General features: G+C 46.5%; 1 protein-coding gene across 5 annotated transcripts in view; it reads right to left on the reverse strand.

Annotated features, from left to right (window-relative positions):
• Pbp45 (proximal sequence element A Pbp45) overlaps positions 1-24,308 on the reverse strand; it is a 98,778-nt gene that overhangs the window by 17,628 nt on the left and 56,842 nt on the right. For all 5 annotated transcript variants that reach the window (XM_069301489.1, XM_069301486.1, XM_069301488.1 and 2 more), the window contains exons 5-6: positions 9,206-9,362; positions 2,054-2,219 (exon numbers count right to left, since the gene is read on the reverse strand). In XM_069301489.1, coding sequence (XP_069157590.1) covers positions 2,054-2,219; positions 9,206-9,362 — 323 coding nt within the window. The remainder of the gene's footprint in view (positions 1-2,053; positions 2,220-9,205; positions 9,363-24,308) is intronic.

The following is a 24,308-nucleotide window of genomic DNA, read 5'->3' on the forward strand; positions in this document are numbered from 1 at the left end:
GCTACGGGAAGCCCGGGCAAGGTGTTGCTAACCGGTTAAGAAACTCAAAAATAAATAGAGGGCAGAGGATAGCACTGAAAACCCCTGCGACGTGTACAATCACAGGAGCCTAGCAGAGGGCCGCCAAACACTACCAGTGGAACTATAGCCACACTAGGCAGACCCCCACCAGGCATGAAAATAAAAACAAAAGAAAAATCCCGTAAAAGTACACCGTCTCCAGTGGCAACAGGAACCGGTCGCCGCTTAGGTGGCAGGCTGCGCAACACCTTGACGCCCTAACCAGCACAATTACCAATCCCTACCCAGGGCCAAACAAGGGTCCCCAGCCCCAGCTGGCCCCAAGGGCGAGGCAAATGCCGAGCAGCAAGAACCTCTACGGGAATGGTTCCCGAACGCCCCAGGGAAGATAACCCTGTTATGCAGGGGCAGTACTCACAGGGCGCTTAGGGAAGTCAATCACTAAGCACATGCAGCCCTGGCACTGATGAGGTACTCCTGGCCACCGCATGTCACAACACACGGCAGTGAATGCCACACAAGGCAAACACTGCCTAGGAAACTGAGACCAGAGAAGTGTCTATCCCGGTTGACATTAGCTTACGAACAGAAGCTTGGCAGCTGGTGCGGTAGGTCCGGGGCTTCCCTCTTCCCCTCTCGGGGCGGGGAGGGCTGCGCGGACGATCGGAGCAGCAGTAAAGTGTGTTGTTTGCTTGTTTCCTTGGGATTGTAAGGAGTTTCTACATCTCTATTCGTTTTTTTGTTTTAGTTTTTTACCATGTGGGGTTTGTTTTGTTATGCCTACCTTTCTGGGTGCCTGACCCTGGTCGATGGCAGATAAGGAAAACCCCAACCACAAGAGGGTTTTCCAGTGCCATTGCTCCTTGAAACCTCTCTGAAGTCTGGCGCTGGTCCCTGGTAGGTCTGAACTCCTTAGCTAATGTCCCGGTCTAATATAACATACATTAGCCCGATAAGCTCCAGGGAGGCGTAGGGGCTCCCCACAGAAACTACCACTTACCTCAAGGTAAACAAGGGAGGAAACCCCCAACACACTCGGGGTCAATCACTGAGTAGCAAAAGACCAACAGAGGTAGACCCCAAGGTGACTTGTGGTAGATAACCCCGAGCCCCAAGGGTGGTACTTACAAAGCACTCAAGGAAGGGAACCCTAAGCACTTGCAGCCCGAGTACCTGTGAATATTACTCTCAGCTCGCATGTTACCGTAAGAGCAGTACTGGACACAAGGCACAGCACAACAAAGAGAATCTGGAGCTGGAACCACATGACCGTGCCACAATCACATAAGTCGAGAACTGGAGGGTGGACCACTGGCACAGTGGGTCTGGGGCTTCCCCTTCTCCCTCCAGGGAAGGGGGAGCTGTGCAGACATGCGGCACGGCTCGTGTGACATCATGCTCATTTGCTCGTTTTCATTTGGGGAGTTCTGTCCACTCGTTTGTCTATTTTAGTCGTTTTAACCAAAACAGGGGTTTGTTTTGAGGTGCTTACCTTTCTGGGTGATGGCAGATATAGAATGCTCCAAATCACATGTGCATTTCTATAGGCCATTGGTCTTGTGCCTCTCTAAGGGAGCCAAGTTCTGGCTCGTGGTCTCCGGAAGGCCTAGAACTCCATTCACGCCGACTGATGCCAACTTCTAATGATATACATATCAGCCTGGATAGCTCGGGGAGAGCCGAAGGGGCTTTCCCCAGAAAAATATATAAAGTTTTCTTTTGCAAACAGATTGAAACAATCAGTTAAAACAAGTTAAGTGAGAAGGTGGTGGAGGCCAAAACTGTCAAAAGTTTCAAAGAATTATATGACAGAGTACTGGGAAGAAGGGATACCACGAGCATAGCTCTCATCTTGTAACTACACTTGGGTAATTACTTAATCAGTAAGATAGCGTTATGGAACCGAGGAGGTTCCCACAGAAAAATGGGTGAAACACACAGTGTACTTGTAAATGAATTATAAAGACATCAGTCTACTGGCACATAGTGGGCAAAATCTATGTCAGGAAAATACATCATCAGAGTAACATACCCATAGCAACAGCTTTAACTTTCATATACTGTTCTAGGAGGTGTCTTTGAATGTTCCGAGCCTGAAGAGGAAGCGAGTTGGACACCGGAGATGCATTCGCAAGCCGCTGAGACTCGTACTTTACATCAACTGCATCACGGTCTGTGGAGGCAAAGTCCAGACACATCTGCAAAATATAAAACATGATGAGCTATGAGCTGTTCAATAAAGAAGTGAGTGAGAGACACCTGCTTGATACCTGCTTGATGGGGTTCTGGGAGTTCTTCTACTCCCCAAGTCCGGCCCAAGACCAGGCTTGACCTGTGAGAGCTTGGTCCACCAGGCTGTTGCTTGCAGCAGAATGCAGGGCCCACATATTCACCACAGCCAGGAAAAGGTTTCAAACACTGCTAGTTAAAAGTGAACTAAGCAAAAGTAAGCAGAAAATGAATGGGACAGGAGAATGTAAAGGAACAACATCCCTCGTGTTGATCCCGAGGGTTAAGGTCCCTGCGGCCCGGACTCTGACCAGGCCTCCTAAACAGTATACTAATAAAACAGCAGAATGTGTATAGAAGAAAATACAAAGCCAACAGAAAATAAAAGGACAATAAAATGCAATTACTGTACATAATACACAATAAATAGATTTTTTAAACTGATAAATTTTCTCAGTCCTGGTTTGTTCAGAACTCAGCCATTGTCACTCTCATCTAGAGTTTACAACCACACGTGCAGCTCCCTGACACTTTGTACAGTGACATGTACAGTGTTTGTGGACACTTGAGGCGGCACTTCATCACCATATTACCTGTGTATGAGGGCACTCCATACGCTAACCCCAGGACTTATCTTTACATAATTGTTTGTGACTTTTGTATTTCATTCACAGGTTGCCCTCACCTATCAGTGCACTGTAACTTACAGTGCAAAATAAATAAATAAAATATATATATATATAAATATATATATATATATATATATATATATATATATATATATATATATATATATATAAATATATATTCACTCATATATTCACTCAATATATATTCACAGCACTATTCACTCAATATATATTCACAGCACTCATCAAGAGGAGCCTCGCCACAGCCCGCTGCCCAGCACAAAGAGAACCACACTTATCCAGACCTAACGACCCTCAGAAGCGCCCTGATGGGGTCACCTTGCTACCTTGGAAGGATGGTAAGCAAGTGGTATGGGACTACACGTGCGCTGCCACACTGGCCAGTACCTACCTCCACTACAGCACACGTGAAAGCGGTGGTGCTGCTTCTTTCAGGGAATCGCAGAAAATTATTAAATACAGAGGTCTAGCACACTGCTACAGCTTTGTTCCGATCGGCTCGGAGACCCTCGGTTCGTGGGGAAAATGTGCATTGAAGTTCCTGAAGGAATTGGGGGACAAATTGATCAGCGCTACAAAAGACCAGAGAGCAAAAAGTTTCTTGTTCCAGCGCCTCAGTGTTGCGATTCAGAGGGGAAATGCCTGTTGCGTCTTGGGCACTAGTCCAACTTCAGAGGAATTCGAAGAAGTGTTTGACTTGCAACAATGATCGAACCCGTCTGTGACATTCATCAATGTTTCCCATTGTTGTGTTTTTCAAGAGATCCATAACCTTTAAGCACCTTTTTGCATTATTATTTTTGTATCAACCCATGTATATCTTGTAACCATCAAATAAATAAATAAATATATATATATATATATATATATATATGTCGTACCTAGTAGCCAGAACGCACTTATCAGCCTACTATGCAGGGCCCGATTTGCCTAATAAGCCAAGTTTTCCTGAATTAATATATTTTCTCTAATTTTTTTCTTATGAAATGATAAAGCTACCCATTTCATTATGTATGAGGCCAATTTATTTTTATTGGAGTTAAAATTAACGTAGATATATGACTGAACCTAACCAACCGTACCTAACCTAACCTAACCTATCTTTATAGGTTAGGTTAGGTTAGGTAGCCGAAAAAGTTAGGTTAGGTTAGGTTAGGTAGGTTAGGTAGTCGAAAAACAATTAATTCACGAAAACTTGGCTTTTTAGGCAAATCGGGCCTTGCATAGTAGGCTGAGAAGTGCGTTCTGGCTACTAGGTACGACATATATATATATATATATATATATATATATATATATATATATATATATATATATATATATATATATATATATATATATGTCGTACCTAATAGCCAGAACGCACTTCTCAGCCTACTATGCAAGGCCCGATTTGCCTAATAAGCCAAGTTTTCATGAATTAATATATTTTCTCTAATTTTTTGCTAATGAAATGATAAAGCTACCCATTTCATTATGTATGAGGTCAATTTTTTTTTATTGGAGTTAAAATTAACGTAGATATATGACCGAACCTAACCAACCCTACCTAACCTAACCTAACCTATCTTTATGGGTTAGGTTAGGTTAGGTAGCCAAAAAAGTTAGGTTAGGTTAGGTTAGGTTAGGTAGGTTAGGTAGTCGAAAAACAATTAATTCATGAAAACTTGGCTTATTAGGCAAATCTGGCCTTGCATAGTAGGCTGAGAAGTGCATTCTGGCTACTAAGTACGACATATATATATATATATATATATATATATATATATATGTCGTACCTAGTAGCCAGAACGCACTTCTCAGCCTACTATACATGGCCCGATTTGCCTAATAAGCCAAGTTTTCATGAATTAATATATTTTCTCTAATTTTTTTCTTATGAAATGATAAAGCTACCCATTTCATAATGTATGAGGTCAATTTTTTTTATTGGAGTTAAAATTAACGTAGTTATATGACCGAACCTAACCAACCCTACCTAACCTAACCTAACCTATCTTTATAGGTTAGGTTAGGTTAGGTAAACGAAAAAGTTAGGTTAGGTTAGGTTAGGTAGTCGAAAAACAATTAATTCATGAAAACTTGGCTTATTAGGCAAATCAGGCCTTGTATAGTAGGCTGAGAAGTGCGTTCTGGCTACTAGGTACGACATATATATATATATATATATATATATATATATATATATATATATATATATATATATATATATATATATATATATATATATATATATATATATATATATATATACACCCCACCGCCGGCACTCGGATAGTTATCTTGGGCATAGCATTTTACCAAATCACCTCATTAAAATGCTATGCCCAAGATAACTATCCGAGTGCCGGCGGTGGGGTGGTTCATATAGCCTTGGCTATCACCTCATTTTGTCCGGTCGTGATGGTCAAGTGGATTAAGGCGTCTTGTACATACCAGTTGCGTTGCTTCTGGGAGTATGGGTTCGAGTCACTTCTGGGGTGTGAGTTTTCAGTTGCATATGTCCTGGGGACCATTCAGGCTTGTTCGCATTTGTGTTCCTCACGTGTGCCCCAAAGAATGAGGTGATTTGGTAAAATGCTATGCCCAAGATAACTATCCGAGTGCCGGCGGTGGGGTGGTTCATATAGCCTCGGCTATCACCTCATTTTGTCCGGTCGTGATGGTCAAGTGGATTAAGGCGTCTTGTACATACCAGTTGCGTTGCTTCTGGGAGTATGGGTTCGAGTCACTTCTGGGGTGTGAGTTTTCAGTTATATATATATATATATATATATATATATATATATATATATATATATATATATATATATATATATATATATATATATATATATATATATATATATATATATATATATATATATATATATATATATATATATATATATATATATATATATATATATATATATATATATATATATATATATATATATATATATATATATATATATATATATATATATATATATATATATATATATATATATATATATATATATATATATATATATATATATATATATATATATATATATATATATATATATATATATATATATATATATATATATATATATATATATATATATATATATATATATATATATATATATATATATATATATATATATATATATATATATATATATATATATATATATATATATATATATATATATATATATATATATATATATATATATATATATATATATATATATATATATATATATATATATATATATATATATATATATATATATATATATATATATATATATATATATATATATATATATATATATATATATATATATATATATATATATATATATATATATATATATATATATATATATATATATATATATATATATATATATATATATATATATATATATATGTCGTACTTAGTAGCCAGAACGCACTTCTCAGCCTACTATGCAAGGCCAGATTTGCCTAATAAGCCAAGTTTTCATGAATTAATTGTTTTTCGACTACCTAACCTACCTAACCTAACCTAACCTAACTTTTTCGGCAACCTAACCTAACCTAACCCATAAAGATAGGTTAGGTTAGGTTAGGTAGGGTTGGTTAGGTTCGGTCATATATCTACTTTAATTTTAACTACAATAAAAAAAAATTGACCTCATACATAATGAAAAGGGTAGCTTTATCATTTCATAAGAAAAAAATTAGAGAAAATATATTATTTCATGAAAACTTGGCTTATTAGGCAAATCGGGCCTTGCATAGTAGGCTGAGAAGTGCGTTCTGGCTACTAGGTACGACATATATATATATATATATATATATATATATATATATATATATATATATATATATATATATATATATATATATATATTATATATATATATATATATATATATATATATATTGGTGGAGAAATGTAAGATCAGAGATGTTAAGATAATAATAAATATAACAATTAACAGTAAATGTTACATTTGATACCAGGCACCCAGGTGAGGAGGCAGGTTTGACCCCATCAGTGACCTGACCTACCCTCTGGTAACACACTTTGGTATTAGCACATGGCTTATTGACATTGGCCAAATTACAGCTTAAAAATATTTCCATCTCATATCTTTTAAATCAAGAAAAGTAGTTTTGCTTTGCTTCACCTGAACTTTCTGGGCAGATCCTAATGCTCCGTTCATTTCTATGACCACAGATCAGAGTCTGTAGATATCTCTGTGGTACCAAAATAAATGCAACGGAGAGCTGATGAGGGGTCAGCCCAGGAGGTAAACATCTGAAGGGTTCCGAACCCTAGTTTATTGTTCTCGTATGTTGTGTCTTTACGTTTGACTTGTGCGGGTTTGGATTTACGTGGCATTCGCAGGAATGTAGTTATAGTGCGGTTCAAGGGTAACCTGTATATTATTCTAGTACAAATGCACAAAGATGTGTCCAGCCATTTGCAGTGAAAGACTACCAAAAAGTTGCTACATTGAGCATAAACAGTAAAAACTATTATAGAAAAGAAACTTTATAAGTTCTTTATAGGCTTAGTATTAAATAATTTATTATATTGAAGATTCACTATTTCACCATTTTCTATTTCCTTACAACGTGCTTGTTGAGAAAATCTCTAAAGTAACCTAATCTATGTTTCTTCATGCTAAACAGAGGTTAACCTCTTAACTGCACGGCCTCCAAATATGATACACCCCCCCCACCAGTGCACAGGAAATAAAATCTCTGGATTTTTTTTCTTTCTTGAAAGTGTCAAAACCCTTCCCTGAGTATGTGTATAGTAACAGAAGGTCGAAATTGTACCTACTTTGGCTACTATGGGGTCCGTAAGTTCGGGCGTGACGTCATCATTCCCTGGTCGCCCGTAGCATACGCCCCCAGGGCCAATAGGGTGCTCAAGGCAGGATGTGCGAGTTGCCGCGAATATATTTTTATTCATTTTCTGGGCACAGTTCCAAATACATTTTATATGCTTTTACGTGCCAATTCTATGTATAATGAACATGTACACTATATTATGGAAGTAGAACATCCGTACTGTCCGAAGACACTGTGTTACGTGCATGACGTGTACACATATCCGGCACATATTTTCATTGTATTATGCTAATTTATGTATATATACAGTCTATTTACACACTATACACTATCACACTATATACATTCACCATCAACACACTCAGAACTCCGCGAGTGTCAGCTGCCACACCCTCACTCCACCAACATCCAGTCTCTCCCTCACTCCGCCAATATCTTACTCGCCAACATTGCTCCTCCCATCATACTGTTATTGTTTGTATTACACTATTTACACATCTTATGTACACCTATCTACATGTTTTATTCACCAGAACTATGCAAGTAAGCCGGTATTGTGTCCAAACTTTACAGTGGCCACCATACACTGCATGAGAAATCACACAGCAGCCAGCAGACGACGCTACGATTACATCACCTCCCTCACCAAAATAGCTCCTTCCAACATCCTCCTGTTGCTGTTACTACACTATATACACACATTGTATATATTCATGTACAAATGTGCTCACCATAGCGAACCATTAAGCTAGTATGATGAGCAAAACAAGAGTGGATCCCCCACAGTGAGGCTACCTTGATTCTCTCCCTTGCTCCCTCACCACAATTACTCCTCCCACAATACTACGCACAGTGCCTATTATCACCACAATCCTGCTGTTATCACAATACTGGTCACTAAATCCTGTAAATACATAATTGACCACAAGTTTATTTTGTAAAGGAACCTAAGAAGTCGTTTGAAGATTCCTACATGGACGAAATAATGCTGTGGTGCTGTGGCTAGCGCTGTGAACATCGTGAACAGCATTGATTCACTAATATTTGAACATTGTACACAGTCATTATCACACTCAGGCTCTTCTGTAATACTGTCATGGCTAAATAATACAAGTTATATATATATATATTTTGACATTATTAGGCAATGCTGTGGTCACAAGCTGAACAGCAGTGCTGTGAGCTCATGCTGCGTGCGCCAGCCTTGGTTGCTCACTCACTACTGAGGCTCTCACACCCGGGAATGTGGACCACGATTTTTTTTTAAAGATGGCGTCTATTTACAAGAGCCCTGAGGAAGCTGATGTAAACCCCATGTAGCCGCGGGAGTTTTGAATGGAACATGAAAAATACAAATACCCGGAGGCACGTAGCGCACCCCAGATGTGGGCCTGCAGGCGCGTTGCGCAGTTAAAGGGTTAAGTGATTTATTGAATAACAACAGATGCCACACACTTTATAAACTGGAATCAACCAACCTCACTGGAAGTGGCCACATGCTGAAACGCTCCTTCAACCTCCATCTTGCGGAAAATGAAAGCTGGGTCTGGATTCTCTACACTGGTTCTGAATTTGTTCACCATCTCCACCAGTTGTTGATATTCACTCTTCATTAGACGAATCTTGAAGAAATGCCTAAAAAGTTCAATGCAATTAATAAATAATAAAAACCCATCCCACACATAAGAAAGTGACAATGTTTCAGAAGTGGAAGAAAGCAAGAGGGAAGGTGAGTAGAGGTGAGGAGAGAAAGAGAGAGAGAGAGAGAGAGAGGGGGGGGTCAAGGGAAGTGGTAGAACAAAGGATGAAAACTGAGCTAACATAGGGATAACTTAAACCGCAGAAGACCTAAAGGTAGGTAACATAAGCAGAAAAAGTAAGTGAAATGTGAAAAGAAAAAAACCAGCGCTGAATGTAATGAAATGCATTTTCTGGGTGAGCCCCAGAGGCTCCCCGGAGCTTATTGGGCTAATGTATTTTATATTAGACCAGGACATTAGCTTCAGACCTGCCAGGGACCATGAGCCAGAATCTGGCCCCTTCAGATAGGTTTCAGGGACCAATGGCCCTGGAAAACTTCCCTGTGGTTGGGGTTTTCCTTATCTGCCATCGACTGGGGTTAGGCACCCAGAAAGGTAGGCATTACAAAACAAATCCCACATGGTAACAAACTAACAACAAAAACCGAACAGAGAGGTAGAACTCCTTTCAATCCCAAGGAAACAAGGAAACGTAACACACTACTGTCGCTCCGCTCGTCCATCCAGCCATCCTTTTCCCGAGAGGAGGAGGGGGGAAGACCCCAGACCTCACTACACCAACTGCATAGCACTCCAGTTTGGAAGCTAAGCTTCAACCAACGCAAAAAAAACGCCGACCAGTGGGAGGGAGGGTTGCCAGGGAGCCTCCGGGGCTCACCCAGAAAATGGCGTTTTATTACATTCAACACCGGTTTTCTGAGGGGAGCCCCTGGACTTACCCAAAGAGAAGGAAAAGAGAGAGGGCTGACCCGGGAGGCGGCCGCCACAAACTCTGCAACGCGAAGTCGAGACAACAGGTCGCAACCTGCGACCCAGGGCAACAAAAACGCACAGGAGTAGACGCACATAAAGAATGGGCGGCCAAGAACCTGTGCCCTGAGACCCGAGCCCTGAAAACAGGGAACGAGGGAAACCGGATGAACCACAGCGCATCCCCAGACACGGTACGCAGGCAACGGCAAAAAGCACAACCGGACAACACAGGACGCACCCCCGGCCAAACCAATCAAGCATCAATAACCCAAGAACCCCTCCGGAAAGCAGCCGTTTCGACTGTCGCCAGGACGGAGAAAGGCTGCACATGTACAAATCTACCACCAGTACCAAAGAGCAGAAACCTGAACCGAAGGGGCTACTACAAACTGAGGAGAAGATAAGAAGGCACCCTGATCAAGGACCAGGATGGCTCAGGCGACACATGAGCAGGCCGGAGGTGAAACAAAACACGAGAAAGCGTACGAAACGTCATACTGTCGCCAAGACGAAGCTCGCAGGTGGAACACCGTCAACAAAGCCACCTGAACACCACAAAGATGGTGATACCCGCTTCAAAATACCAGACGCGAAGAGCCGAGGAGAAGGCCGAACCAGTCACGTACAGGACTGATTATTCGACCTGTCGAAAGAGGCGGAGCCGCGGGAAAACGCCCCGGGTTCGGACACCTATCAAACAGCGTCTGAAAATAAGGCTGGGCTGGCCACCAAGGAACCATAAGGACTGCTCTCGTGGGAATGGGCTGCAACCGAGCCAGAACCCGAAGCAACAGCTGGATCGGGAGAAGAGGAACAGGTACCCCTACCTCGACCAGTCCTGCCGAAAAGCATCCCCCATGAATGCCTCGCAGGTGGGAAAGGGCTCCACATAAAATGGGCGATGCCTAGACCACACCGACGCGAAGACGTCCACGGCCAGGAGTCCATATGTCCGACAGAGCCAACAAAACGAGTCGGCGACGACTGGCCAATCCACGAAGAGAGGAATGAACCAAGACAGCTGTCCGCGAGGACGCAGGACACACCCTGAACATGAACCTCACAGTTAGCCAAACCCCTGTGGTTCCGGCAAGAACCGCCAGAGAACAGTCCGAACAGAGCTGAATGGTAGAGCAGCGAGTGATCCATACCCTCCGAAGCGCAAACCAGACAGCCACGAACTCCCAAACCGTGCTGTAAGCCCAACGGACGGACAGACTCCACCAACCTCGACCGACCTGGTGAGCACTGGTCACAAAGCCTCAGCCGAGAGATGACCCGTCCGTGAACACATCGAGCGAAGGCTCGGGGAGGTGCCAAGGTACAGAACCCTGAAAACCCCAAAGAGGAAGCTGGTGACGCAGCACCAACACAAGATTCCTGGAGGACCGGAGGAACGAACCCAACGATTGCAAGAGGCAGAAGGGGAGTCTCCGAAGGAACCAAACAGACGCCGAATCCAAACCCGACCCCGCAGGCAGACCAGCACGTCGAAGTTCAGACTCCCACACAACTGCTCAAGCAACGCTGAGCAACCAGTGACCCCCTCATGTACAGACGAAGGCGGGACCACAGCCGCAGTAACACTTCTGGAGGGAAAGACAATGACTGGCCCAATGGCCCTAAACAAGGCCCAGGTCCGAACCCAGGACGGAAACAGATGGAATGGCCTCCATATCACCAGGAAACCAAACCCGGCGATCTGGAAAGAACCACACCCCCGGCGAGCAGACAAGCTGACTGACTGGAAGCCCACACCAGCCAGTCGTCGAGGTAGGCCAGACACTGAATCTTAGACTCAGACAGGGCACTAAGATCCGGTAAAGATGCAAAAAAAAAAAAAAAAAAAAAAAAAAAAAAAAAAAATTATATATATACTGTATGTATATATGTATATATATATATATATATATATATATATATATATATATATATATATATATATATATATATATATATATATATATATATATATATATATACATATATATATATATATATATATATATATATATATATATATATATATATATATATATATATATATATATATATATATATATATACTGTATGTATATATATATATATATATATACATACACACACACACACAAGTAGACCTCATCCTGGAAACATTCTTGTATCAACATGTTAAACAAGCTACGAGGATGAGGGAAGGGGACGTTCCCTCCATGCTAGATTTGATATTTACCAGGAAGGAGGAAGAGATATTTGACATTCAGTACCTTCCTCCCTTGGGTAAAAGTGACCATGTCTTTTTTGGGAATAAAGTATGCAATGCGTTATAAGCTGGAAGAAAATAAGGAGGTTGAAGCAGTTGAAAAACCAGACTTCAGGAGAGGACATTATGGTGACCTTAGAAATTTTTTTAGTGAGTATAATTGGACAGACTTGATGCTAGGCAAGGAAGTGAATGAGATGTATGGCAAGTTTTGTGAAATATATGATAAAGGCACAAAAAAATTTATACCAAAACAGAGATGCAGAACTAGGAAACAGGATTGGTTCAATAGAAATTGCGAGAGGGCTAGAGACCGAAAGACACAAAAATGGAATCAATACAGGAAGAGGCCGAACCCCCAAACATACCAGCGATACAAAGATGCGAGAAACAACTACACGGCAGTGAGGAGAGAGGCAGAAAGAAATTTTGAAAAAGGGATTGCGGACAAATGTAAAACAGAACCAGGTCTATTCTATAAATTCATAAACAACAAATTGCAGGTAAAGGATAATATTCAGAGGTTGAAAATGGGAAATAGATTCACGGAAGATGAAAAGGAAATGTGTGAAACACTAAACGAAAAGTTCCAAAGTGTGTTTGTACAAAATGAAATCTTCAGGGAACCAGATACAATAAGAATTCCAGAGAACAACATAGAACACATAGAGGTGTCTAGAGACGAAGTGGAAAAAATGCTCAAGGAGCTCGGTAAGAACAAAGCAGCTGGCCCAGATGGCGTTTCACCATGGGTTCTGAGAGAATGTGCATCTGAGCTCAGCATTCCACTTCACCTGATCTTTCAGGCATCCCTGTGTACAGGAATCGTAGCAGACGGGTGGAAACAGGCTAACATAGTTCCAATCTACAAAAGTGGCAGCAGGGAAGACCCCCTCAATTATAGACCTGTATCATTGACAAGTGTAATAGTGAAAGTATTGGAAAAACTAATCAAAACTAAATGGGTAGAACACCTAGAGAGAAATGATATAATATCAGACAGACAGTATGGTTTTCGATCTGGAAGATCCTGTGTATCGAATTTACTCAGTTTCTATGATCGAGCCACAGAGATATTACAGGAAAGAGATGGTTGGGTTGACTGCATCTATCTGGACCTAAAAAACCAGCGTTGAATGTAATGAAACGCCATTTTCTGGGTGAGACCCGGAGGCTCCCCGGAGCTTTACCGGCTGATATGCTAATGTCAGACTTTGGCATCAGTCATGTGTATGGAGTTCTAGGGCCTACCGGGGACCACGAGCCAGAACCTGGCCCCCTCAGAGAGGCAAGGGGAGCAATGGCCTATAGAAACCCCCGTGTGGTTGGAAGCATTCTATGTCTGCCATCGACCGGGTCAAGCATCCAGAAAGGTAAGCATTCCAAAACAAACCCCTATTCTGGTGAAAATTGCTACCTAAGCCGAACTAGTGAATAGAACTCTTCAACAGAAAACACGGAAACTAGTATGACGTCATACGTCACCGCGCCGCTGTCTGCGCAGCCCCCCCCTCCCCGGGAGGGGGAAGGGGGAGCCCCAGACCTCCCACGCCGGCTATCCACCCATCAGTTCTGAGGCTGGATGTCAAAACACGCGAAAAACGCCGACCGGAGGGAGGGAGGGTTGCCGGGGAGCCTCCGGGTCTCACCCAGAAAATGGCGTTTCATTACATTCAACGCTGGTTTTCTGGGGGGAGCCCCGTCGGCTCCCCGGAGCTAACTACCCACAGAGGAAGGTCAAAGGGACAAAACCGGGAGGCGGACACCACGCACCCCCCAAGGAGGCGAGACAACCGGCAGCAAACGCCAACCCAAGGCGCCACAGCCCCGAAAATCCCGGGAACAACACGAGAACCACGAGCAGCAAGGCCCCTGCACGAACACCAAAAATCCATGCCCGAAAGACTGCAAGGCCACGTCGCCCAGACGGCAGCGAGAGCAGCGAAGCCACGAACGCCACAGGCATGAGGGAAGAACACAGGCAGCTTAGCCGCAAGAACACGGCTGACCACCCGGGACACCATCACCCGCGAACCGGGAAGAACAGAACCGGATCAACGCAAAACGCGCTCCGGACCCAAACGCCGTGGCACGCAAACAACAGCAGAGGGCCGCCACGGAACACAAAAACGACACACCCCCGGCCCGACCAACAAAGCACCAACAAACCCTGGACCCCTCCAGAACGCAGCAGCCCCACCCCGCGCCAGAAAAGATGGAGACTGCTGCCATCAAACAACCAAAACGCTAAAACCGAAGGAGCAAGAAAACACAGCGAACCGACCCCCAGAGGCAAAGGCCCAAAGGAAAGAGCCGACGAAAAAACACACCGGAACCGAAGGGGCACTACCAACCGAGGAGAAGACAGAGCACGCTGACCAGAGACCAGGATGGTGCAAGCGGCGCACGAACAGGCCGGAGGTGAAATGACGCACAAGACAGCTGACTAACGGTGCAGAAGCAACACCAAGACCGAAAGCAAGCTGAAGCGGCTCCGCCTGCGCCGCACGAAAAGAGGCGACAGTATGTGGCAAGACGACGGCCCCCAACCCCCACTAGAAAACCAAGCCGAGAGTAAACCAAGCCAACAAGAAGGACCCACCGAAGAAGGGACAGGAAAAGGAAGGACCGCCAAAATACCCCATACTGCCGCCAAGAAAGCACGCAGGTGGGACACCTACCACGAAGACACCCCACCACCAACCGGAGGCGAGACCACGAGGCAGAACATAAGCAGCCCCGACAAGGCCCCCCCGAGCCCAGGAAAAAGGCGGAGCCGCGAGAAGATCTCGGGCGCGACCACCGAAACCCAGGCGGCACAAGGAGATGGAACGTCTGCCGAACAGAAAAACTCCGAAGCATGCAAGCCCGCCAGGAGTTCAGAAACGACGGGTCCGACGCGAGACATCGCAAGAACCCCCCCAAAAAAATAAAACAACAACAACCGGCAGGGCAAGCTAGGAAAACCAAAGAAGGCGGAAGGGTCGCCGCCAGAACAGGACCCGAACCAAGGGGCACGAACAACTGCAACAGACCGAGACAAAGAAGCACATCACAGGACACAGGCTGACCAACGCCTAAGAACACACGCAGAACATTCCTGCTGCAGAAGAGGCAGGAAGAAAGAGCAGAAGCACAAAAAAAAAAAAAAAAAAAACCAGGAGAACAACCAGGGGTGGACAATCAGGCAGGGACAAAAACCCCACGCAATCCCCAGGCACAAAACGGCAGCAAAGCGCCACTCCACAACCGGACACAGGAACAAGGACACGCCACCGTGAAACACGGTACCAATGCTCACGTGCAGCAGCAGCAGCAACAGGCACCACTGCAACATGCAACATGTAAATAGCAACTCCCCTCTGCAAAGGCAGAGAACGGAGCAGGCAGACCCCAGACAGGGCCAACGGAGACACGACAAAACCCTGCAGGCCCAGAAACCTGCACCAGGCGACCGACGGCGGAGAAACCCCGCTCGATACCTGCTGGATGAGGTACTGGGAGCTCTTTTACACCTCAAGCCCGGCCCAAGGTCAGGCCAGACCGGCCAGAGGATGGCCCACCAGGCAGCTGCTAGGAGCAGTCCACCGGCCCACATACCCCCACAACCAGGACGGGCCGGAACTGCCATACGAAAACAGGCCAGTGCGCCCTGGAAGTCCACGGACGAACCAGCAAGAAGGCTTATGCTCGCAAGTAGGTCGTGTAACAAGCACAGACCACTGATGGTAATACAGTGTTCCCCAAAAGTGCCAATAGCACCACTGCACTCCACTGGTACTATCCCGCAAGTTCTACCAGATAGGCGGGACCCAAGAGCCAGAGCTCAAATCCTGCAAGCACAGCCAGGAGCCTCACCAGGTGAGTACAGAACCAACCCTACAACCCCCACACCTCACAACATTAAAAAAGGAGGGTCCCCTGAACGACTCCAGCATGGGTTCGACATGCACATGAGGGGGACAGGAAGGGGTGAAAAAGGGACAGTCACTGGTGTGCGAACGGTCTCAGCCGTACAAAATTATACCTAAATAAAGACAGGTATATGAACACCGCCGCATCCAGCGCCCGGCCAAAAGACGCCAGACCGCAGAAACTCACCTGGCGAATGGTGGCTCGAACTTGACACGACTCAACCGTGCCCAGAAGAACTTGGGAGCACCGCCAGGTGAAGACGCCAGAGCCGGACCCGCAGGAGAACAGGGAGAGGCGAAGGAGGCGGTCCACACCCATGACACAGAAAACCGCGGTGTCCTCCCCACAACTGGGAACCAGGACACCCCTGGCGCAAAGGGGCACATACCGCAGCCAGGGAGAAGAACGAGAGGCGAAGCACTGTAGCAAAAAAGGGCGCAAAACCCCAGCACTGAACCATCGCCCAGACCAAAACAAACTCCACGGCGCATGCGCATAACACGCTGGCCGAACCGCACACCCTCCCTGCGGGAAGGCGCCAGCCAGGACTATTGCACGAGAAAAAGAGCCAAAAGAGGAAGCAGGAACAATAAAACCGGCCAAAGAAGCAAAGAGCCCAAAAAAAGGGAACCCAAACGGGCGACAAGTAGCCCAAACGGGCGACAAGTAGCCCAAACGGGCGACAAGTAGCCCAAACGGCCGACAAGTAGCCCAACCGGGCGACAAGTAGCCCAACAGGGCGACAAGTAGCCCAACAGGGCGACAAGTAGCCCAACAGGGCGACAAGTAGCCCAACAGGGCGACAAGTAGCCCAACAGGGCGACAAGTACTAGGAGCCGACAGACGTTCCAATAATGCGGGAAGTAGCGAAAAACCTTCCCGTACCCTCGAGAACACAGAAGCCAACACTAGTCCCGAAGGCACACGAAGGCGCAGGCGCACCCGAGATCAAAAGTCACGCAGAACCCCATCGAACGGGGAAACATGACAAAAACACCGTCCCAAAAAGCGGGGGAGGAAACATCCACCCACAGGACGGAACCAACCGACTCAAAGGCCAAGGAACCGAGCCCGGGGAGGGGCCGACGTCCAACAGCACGTACGGCGAGTGGGGAGGAAAGACCCCACTCCGCGTAACCACAAGCCCCGCCGAGAGGGGGATAAAACCCCCCACGGGGTCTAACGGGGCCAAGGCCCCCCCAAGTCAGCCCCTCCCCAGCCCCGGGAACCTACACGACAGGCCCCGGGGCCGAGCCGTTCCCCCAAAGCCCCGGCCGTACCAGAAAACCGGGGCAGCCGTGAAAACACTAAGGAAGGGAGCCCACTGGCAGACTCATACAACACGGCTGGAGGAACAGGCCCAAATGCCCCCGTCACTACCCCGGAAGGGGAATTCCCCGAGACTGCCCGAGTCTCAACACCACCAAACACCCCGCCCTGAACCTACAGACGGTAAGGAACCGGATACAGGCAGGAAGGGTGAACCAGGGGAAAGACAAGGGGGCGTGGATGGAACCGAAGCAACCAACACCCCCAAGCCCCAAAACGAAATACAACGGGGCAGCCCTGGGGCTCCCGGGGAGGAAACCACGAGAACGTTGCCACCACCAAGGCTCAAGTGCAACACCCCTGCTGCCCGCACCCGCTTTGTTAGCACAACTGGGTAACCGAGCCACAACGAGCAACCAAACTCGCAGGACACCGGGTCGAAGGTGTCACCGACCCCACAGACAGCAGACGGAGGCAAAACAGAGAGTCACCCAGAGACAAAAGGTGAGAGCAACCCTCAAACTCGCTGGAAGCGAGGGGGGGGCTCTGGGGTCACATCCATCGGACCCGCGCGCCCCCAGGGGTTTCCCAGGGTCCCGAGCGTTTACTTTAAGAGGACTCGCGCTCAGGTAATCCCAGGCAGGGTACTGCTAACCGGCACCCAAGCTACCAAACAACTTTCTAAGAGCTGAACCCCCGGGACGTGTACACTCACGGGGACCTAGCAGGGGGTACCACCAGAAATACTCAGAACACAAGGGACACAAGGGGCAAGAACGAAGGCAGACCCCCCACCAGGTATATAAACAAAAGAAAAAGAAAACCCCGCAAGAGGACAGCGTACCCAAGCGGAACAGAGCCGGCCGCTATGATTGGTAAAGACAAGCTGCACAGTACCCCGCGCCCCACCAGTGCAAACACTGCCCCTTACTCTAAGGCGAACAAGGGAGACAGAACACCCGAGCACACAAAGAGCGGCCGAAAACCAAGCGGTAAACGGCCAAGCAGGGGCAGGACCCAAGGAACTTGTGGAAGGTGGCCCCAAGCCCCAAGGGCAGTACTTACAGGGCACCTAGGGAAGGGAACCCTAGGCGCATGCAGCCCGAGTACTGAAGAATCACACCCGGCTCACGCACCACCTAGAAAACAGACACCACACTCTAGGTACAGTGCTGAAACAACCACTGGAGCCGGAGCACATAACCAATGCCTATAGCATCAGCCGAAGAACTGATGGGTGGATAGCCGGCGTGGGAGGTCTGGGGCTCCCCCTTCCCCCTCCCGGGGAGGGGGGAGCTGCGCAGACAGCGGCGCGGTGACGTATGACGTCATACTAGTTTCCGTGTTTTCTGTTGAAGAGTTCTATTCACTAGTTCGGCTTAGGTAGCAATTTTCACCAGAATAGGGGTTTGTTTTGGAATGCTTACCTTTCTGGATGCTTGACCCGGTCGATGGCAGACATAGAATGCTTCCAACCACACGGGGGTTTCTATAGGCCATTGCTCCCCTTGCCTCTCTGAGGGGGCCAGGTTCTGGCTCGTGGTCCCCGGTAGGCCCTAGAACTCCATACACATGACTGATGCCAAAGTCTGACATTAGCATATCAGCCGGTAAAGCTCCGGGGAGCCGACGGGGCTCCCCCCAGAAAGGGCTTTCAACAGAGTTCCACATAAGAGGTTGTTCTGGAAACTGGAAAATATTGGAGGGGTGACAGGTAAGCTTCTATCATGGATGAAAAATTTTCTGACTGATAGAAAAATGAGGGCAGTAATCAGAGGCAATGTATCGGAATGGAGAAATGTCACAAGTGGAGTACCACAGGGTTCAGTTCTTGCACCAGTGATGTTTATTGTGTACATAAATGATCTACCAGTTGGTATACAGAATTATATGAACATGTTTGCTGATGATGCTAAGATAATAGGAAGGATAAGAAATTTAGATGACTGTCATGCCCTTCAAGAAGACCTGGACAAAATAAGTATATGGAGCACCACTTGGCAAATGGAATTTAATGTTAATAAATGTCATGTTATGGAATGTGGAATAGGAGAACATAGACCCCACACAACCTATATATTATGTGAGAAATCTTTAAAGAATTCTGATAAAGAAAGAGATCTAGGAGTGGTTCTAGATAGAAAACTATCACCTGAGGACCACATAAAGAATATTGTGCAAGGAGCCTATGCTATGCTTTCTAACTTCAGAATTGCATTTAAATACATGGATGGCGATATACTAAAGAAATTGTTCATGACTTTTGTTAGGCCAAAGCTAGAATATGCAGCTGTTGTGTGGTGCCCATATCTTAAGAAGCACATCAACAAACTGGAAAAGGTGCAAAGACATGCTACTAAGTGGCTCCCAGAACTGAAGGGCAAGAGCTACGAGGAGAGGTTAGAAGCATTAAATATGCCAAAACTAGAAGACAGAAGAAAAAGAGGTGATATGATCACTACATACAAAATAGTAACAGGAATTGATAAAATCGACAGGGAAGACTTCCTGAGACCTGGAATTTCAAGAACAAGAGGTCATAGATTTAAACTAGCTAAACACAGATGCCGAAGAAATATAAGAAAATTCACCTTCGCAAATAGAGTGGTAGACGGTTGGAACAAGTTAAGTGAGAAGGTGGTGGAGGCCAAGACCGTCAGTAGTTTCAAAGCGTTGTATGACAAAGAGTGCTGGGAAGATGGGACACCACGAGCGTAGCTCTCATCCTGTAACTACACTTAGGTAATTACACTTAGGAAATTACACACACATATCATGGAGTCCCCATCTGAAGCAGCATATAATGAAACTGGAAAAGGTTCAAAGGTTTGCAACGAGACTCGTCCCAGAGCTACGAGGGATGGGGTATGAGGAGCGCCTGAGGGAACTGAGCCTTACGACACTAGAAAGAAGGGAGAGGGGGGACATGATAGGAACGTATAAAATACTCAGAGGGATTGACAGAGTGGACATAAACGAAATGTTCATACGGAATAGTAACAGAATGAGGGGACATGGATGGAAGCTTGAAACTCAGATGAGTCTCAGAGATGTTAGGAAGTTTTCTTTTAGCATGAGTAGTGGAAAATGGAATGCACTTCAGGAACAGGTTGTGGAAGCAAATACTATTCATAATTTTAAAACCAGTTATGATAGGGAAATGGGACAGGAGTCATTGCTGTAAACAACCGATGCTCGAAAGGCGGGATCCAAGAGTCAATGCTCGATCCTGCAGACACAACTAGGTGAGTACAACTAGGTGAGTATACACACACACACACACACAGTACCAAGTGCCCATTACAAAATAGGGAAGGCAACAAAAACAGTAAGCCTGAAGCCCCACCACCAACTGTGCTAGTCCCAGAAAACTGGAGAGGAACGTGCCAAGAAGTGACCTGGAGGTCCAGGGCCACCATCCAGGCACCCGGCCCCAACAGAAGCCGGACAGGAGACAACAGTCCTCCGAGGAGGGCAAAGAATCCAGGGTGTTGCTTAACTTCGCTAATCAGACGAGAAGCGGTGTTCTCAACGTGGTATGGCTGTTGGACGCAGACTGAAGAAGTACAGAAAGACTGCAGATGCGGAAGGCCCATGACTGCAAAGAGCAGACGGGAACCCCAGAAGGTGGGTGCGTTAGACCACGTCCAACGCACCCACTAAGATGACATGACGAAGCGCAGGGGAAGAAGCCCACCCTGCCAGCTCCGAACCCCCCCCCCCAAAGGGGGAGAAGCCGTCCACCGACCAGAGGCCTAAAGACAACCAAAAGCGTCCACCAACAGCGGGACCATGTGAGTCAACAGAGCAAGCTGCTCCCCCAGCACCTCGTCAACAGAGAAGGGAACAGAATCCCTTCCGAAAGAAAAAGTACACACACACATACACATTATGTATATACACATACATATACATATACACATACACACAAGATATGTTACACACACGTGTATATACACAAACGTGTGTATACACACACACACACACAGCGTACACATGTACATGCGTACACACACATATACATTGTAAAAGAAAAGTACAAGTCGCCGACCAGTGGGCAGAGAGCACCACGCCGGTCAGGCAAAGACGGCACAAAACTGCATCAAAAGGCCCACCTCGACAACAAAACCTCAAAGTCCCAGCACGACCACAACATGTGCCAAGACTCAAAAAGATCAGTCTGCAAGCCAGGAAGACCCCGGAACTCTAGAAGGCAGAACCGGGTCACACGAGGAAACAAAGCCCCCTGAACCCACAAAAGGGGCCCAAGAGGAAGAAACCTCCAGAACGAAACCAAAGGACCCAAAGGAACCCAGAATTGAACCAGGGGGAGCCCAAACCACCACATTTGCCGGCGGAGAACACCACAGAAATTGTTCACGACTTTTGTTAGGCCAAAGCTAGAATATGCAGCGGTTGTGTGGTGCCCATATCTTAAGAAGCACATCAACAAACTGGAAAAGGTGCAAAGACATGCTACTAAGTGGCTCCCAGAACTGAAGGGCAAGAGCTACGAAGAGAGGTTAGAGACATTAAATATGCCAAAACTGGAAGACAGAAGAAAAAGAGGTGATATGATCACTACATACAAAATAGTAACAGGAATTGATAAAATCGATAGGAAAGATTTCCTGAGACCTGGAACTTTAAGAACAAGAGGTCATAGATATAAACTAGCTAAACACAGATGCCAAAGAAATATAAGAAAATTCACTTTCGCAGACAGAGTGGTAGACGGTTGGAACAAGTTAGGTGAGAAGGTGGTGGAGGCCAAGACCGTCAGTAGTTTCAAAGCGTTATATGACAAGGAGTGCTGGGAAGACGGGACATCACGAGCGTAGCTCTCACCCTGTAACTACTGTACACTTAGGTAATTACAGAAAGGCAAAGCACAGCCCCCAGACAGAACCCCCTGGGAAAATGGTCATAACAGACCGAAAACCGAGGGACAAGGTGTGGGAGCAAGCATACCAGCCAGGGGGACACTGAGCCCAAACCCAAAGGCCCAGACCCAAAACAGACAAAATGGAAAACCCGGTGTAAAATCAACACCCAAACGTTCCCAGAGGAACAGAAAACAGGCAGAAAACACTAGAAAAGCAAAGAAACGACAACAGGAGAATAAAACCCCTGAAAAAAGGTGAAAACTCACCCAAGAATCTCGCTCGCACACCCAGTCACATGTAAACAAACCGCAACGCCGCCCTGGTGGCCACGCCGGGAAACCGGCAGACGAAAATGGCCGCCAGCAGGGGCTGTGACTGACGCTAAAGATACAAACACACGCCAGCAAAAGTGGGAAGCAAGCAGACTGGATGGGCGAAAAACGCCGCCCAACAGCAGAAAACCCAGGCAGGGGCAAACCGCCCCAGAACTGCTAGCAGGCATCCCCCACAGCCCCGGGAACCAACAACAGAGGCCCTGGGGCAGAGCCGTCCTCCAAGCCCTCCGCCCTTAAAGAAAAGCAAGAGTCCATGGAAAAGGCAGCAAGAAAGGGCTGCTGGTAAAACCCAGAAGCCTTGGCAGGAGGAACCGGCTCGAAAAACCTCCGTCCCCCAACCCGAACAGGGCAGCCCCCGAAAACCGCCAGTATCGTCCCCAACTAAACCCTGCCTCGACCCCGAAAACCACAGACAGTCCAGCGCCGGGAACAGGGAGAGACAGGGGCGAACAGCACCTAACCAAAATGGGGCGGCCTCGGGGCATCCAAGTGGGAAACCAACCTAGCATGTTGCAGCAACCTAACCTAGCTTACAACACGGATGCCTCCTGTACTCTGAACAGTAATAACATCAGGAGAGTACTGGAGAACAAGCAGAGAATCTCTCGCAAGACTCAGGGTCAAGGTGTCAGTGACCCAACAGGCAGAATGACGGAGGTAAAATGGCGACTGTCACCCGGAGACAAGGGCACAGCAACCAACGATCCCGTACAAGACGGGTTGGAACCCGGAAGACACATTCAATGGTCCCCTGAGCCCAGACAGGGGTTTCCAGGTCCCGTATGCTGACTGCTACGGGAAGCCCGAGCAAGGTGTTGCTAACTGGTTAAGAAAGGGCGAGGCAAATGCCGAGCAGCAAGAACCTCTACGGGAACGGTTCCCGAACGCCCCAGGGAAGATAACCCTGTTATGCAAGGGCAGTACTCACTGCCCTTGCTTAGGGGCGCTTAGGGAAGTCAGTCACTAAGCGCATGCAGCCCTGGTACTGATGAGGTACTCCTGGCCACCGCACAACACAACACACGGCAGTGAATGCCACACAAGGCAAACACTGCCTAGGAAACTGAGGCCAGAGAAGCGTCTATCCCGGTTGACATTAGCTTACGAACTGAAGCTTGGCAGCCGGCACGGTAGGTCCGGGGCTCACCCCTCCCCCTCTCAGGGCGGGGAGGGCTGCGCGGACGATCGGCGCAGCAGTAAAGTGTAATGTTTGCTTGTTTCCTTGTGATTGTAGGGAGTTTCTACCTCTCTGTTCGGTTTTTTGTTTTAGTTTTTTACCATGTGGGGTTTGTTTTGTTATGCCTACCTTTCTGGGTGCCTAACCCCGGTCGATGGCAGATAAGGAAAACCCCAACCACAAAGGGGTTTTCCAGGGCCATTGCTCCCTGAAACCTCTCTGAAGGGGCCAGGTTCTGGCACTG

Source organism: Procambarus clarkii, chromosome 45 (assembly GCF_040958095.1).
Source record: "Procambarus clarkii isolate CNS0578487 chromosome 45, FALCON_Pclarkii_2.0, whole genome shotgun sequence".
Taxonomy (NCBI): domain Eukaryota; kingdom Metazoa; phylum Arthropoda; class Malacostraca; order Decapoda; family Cambaridae; genus Procambarus; species Procambarus clarkii.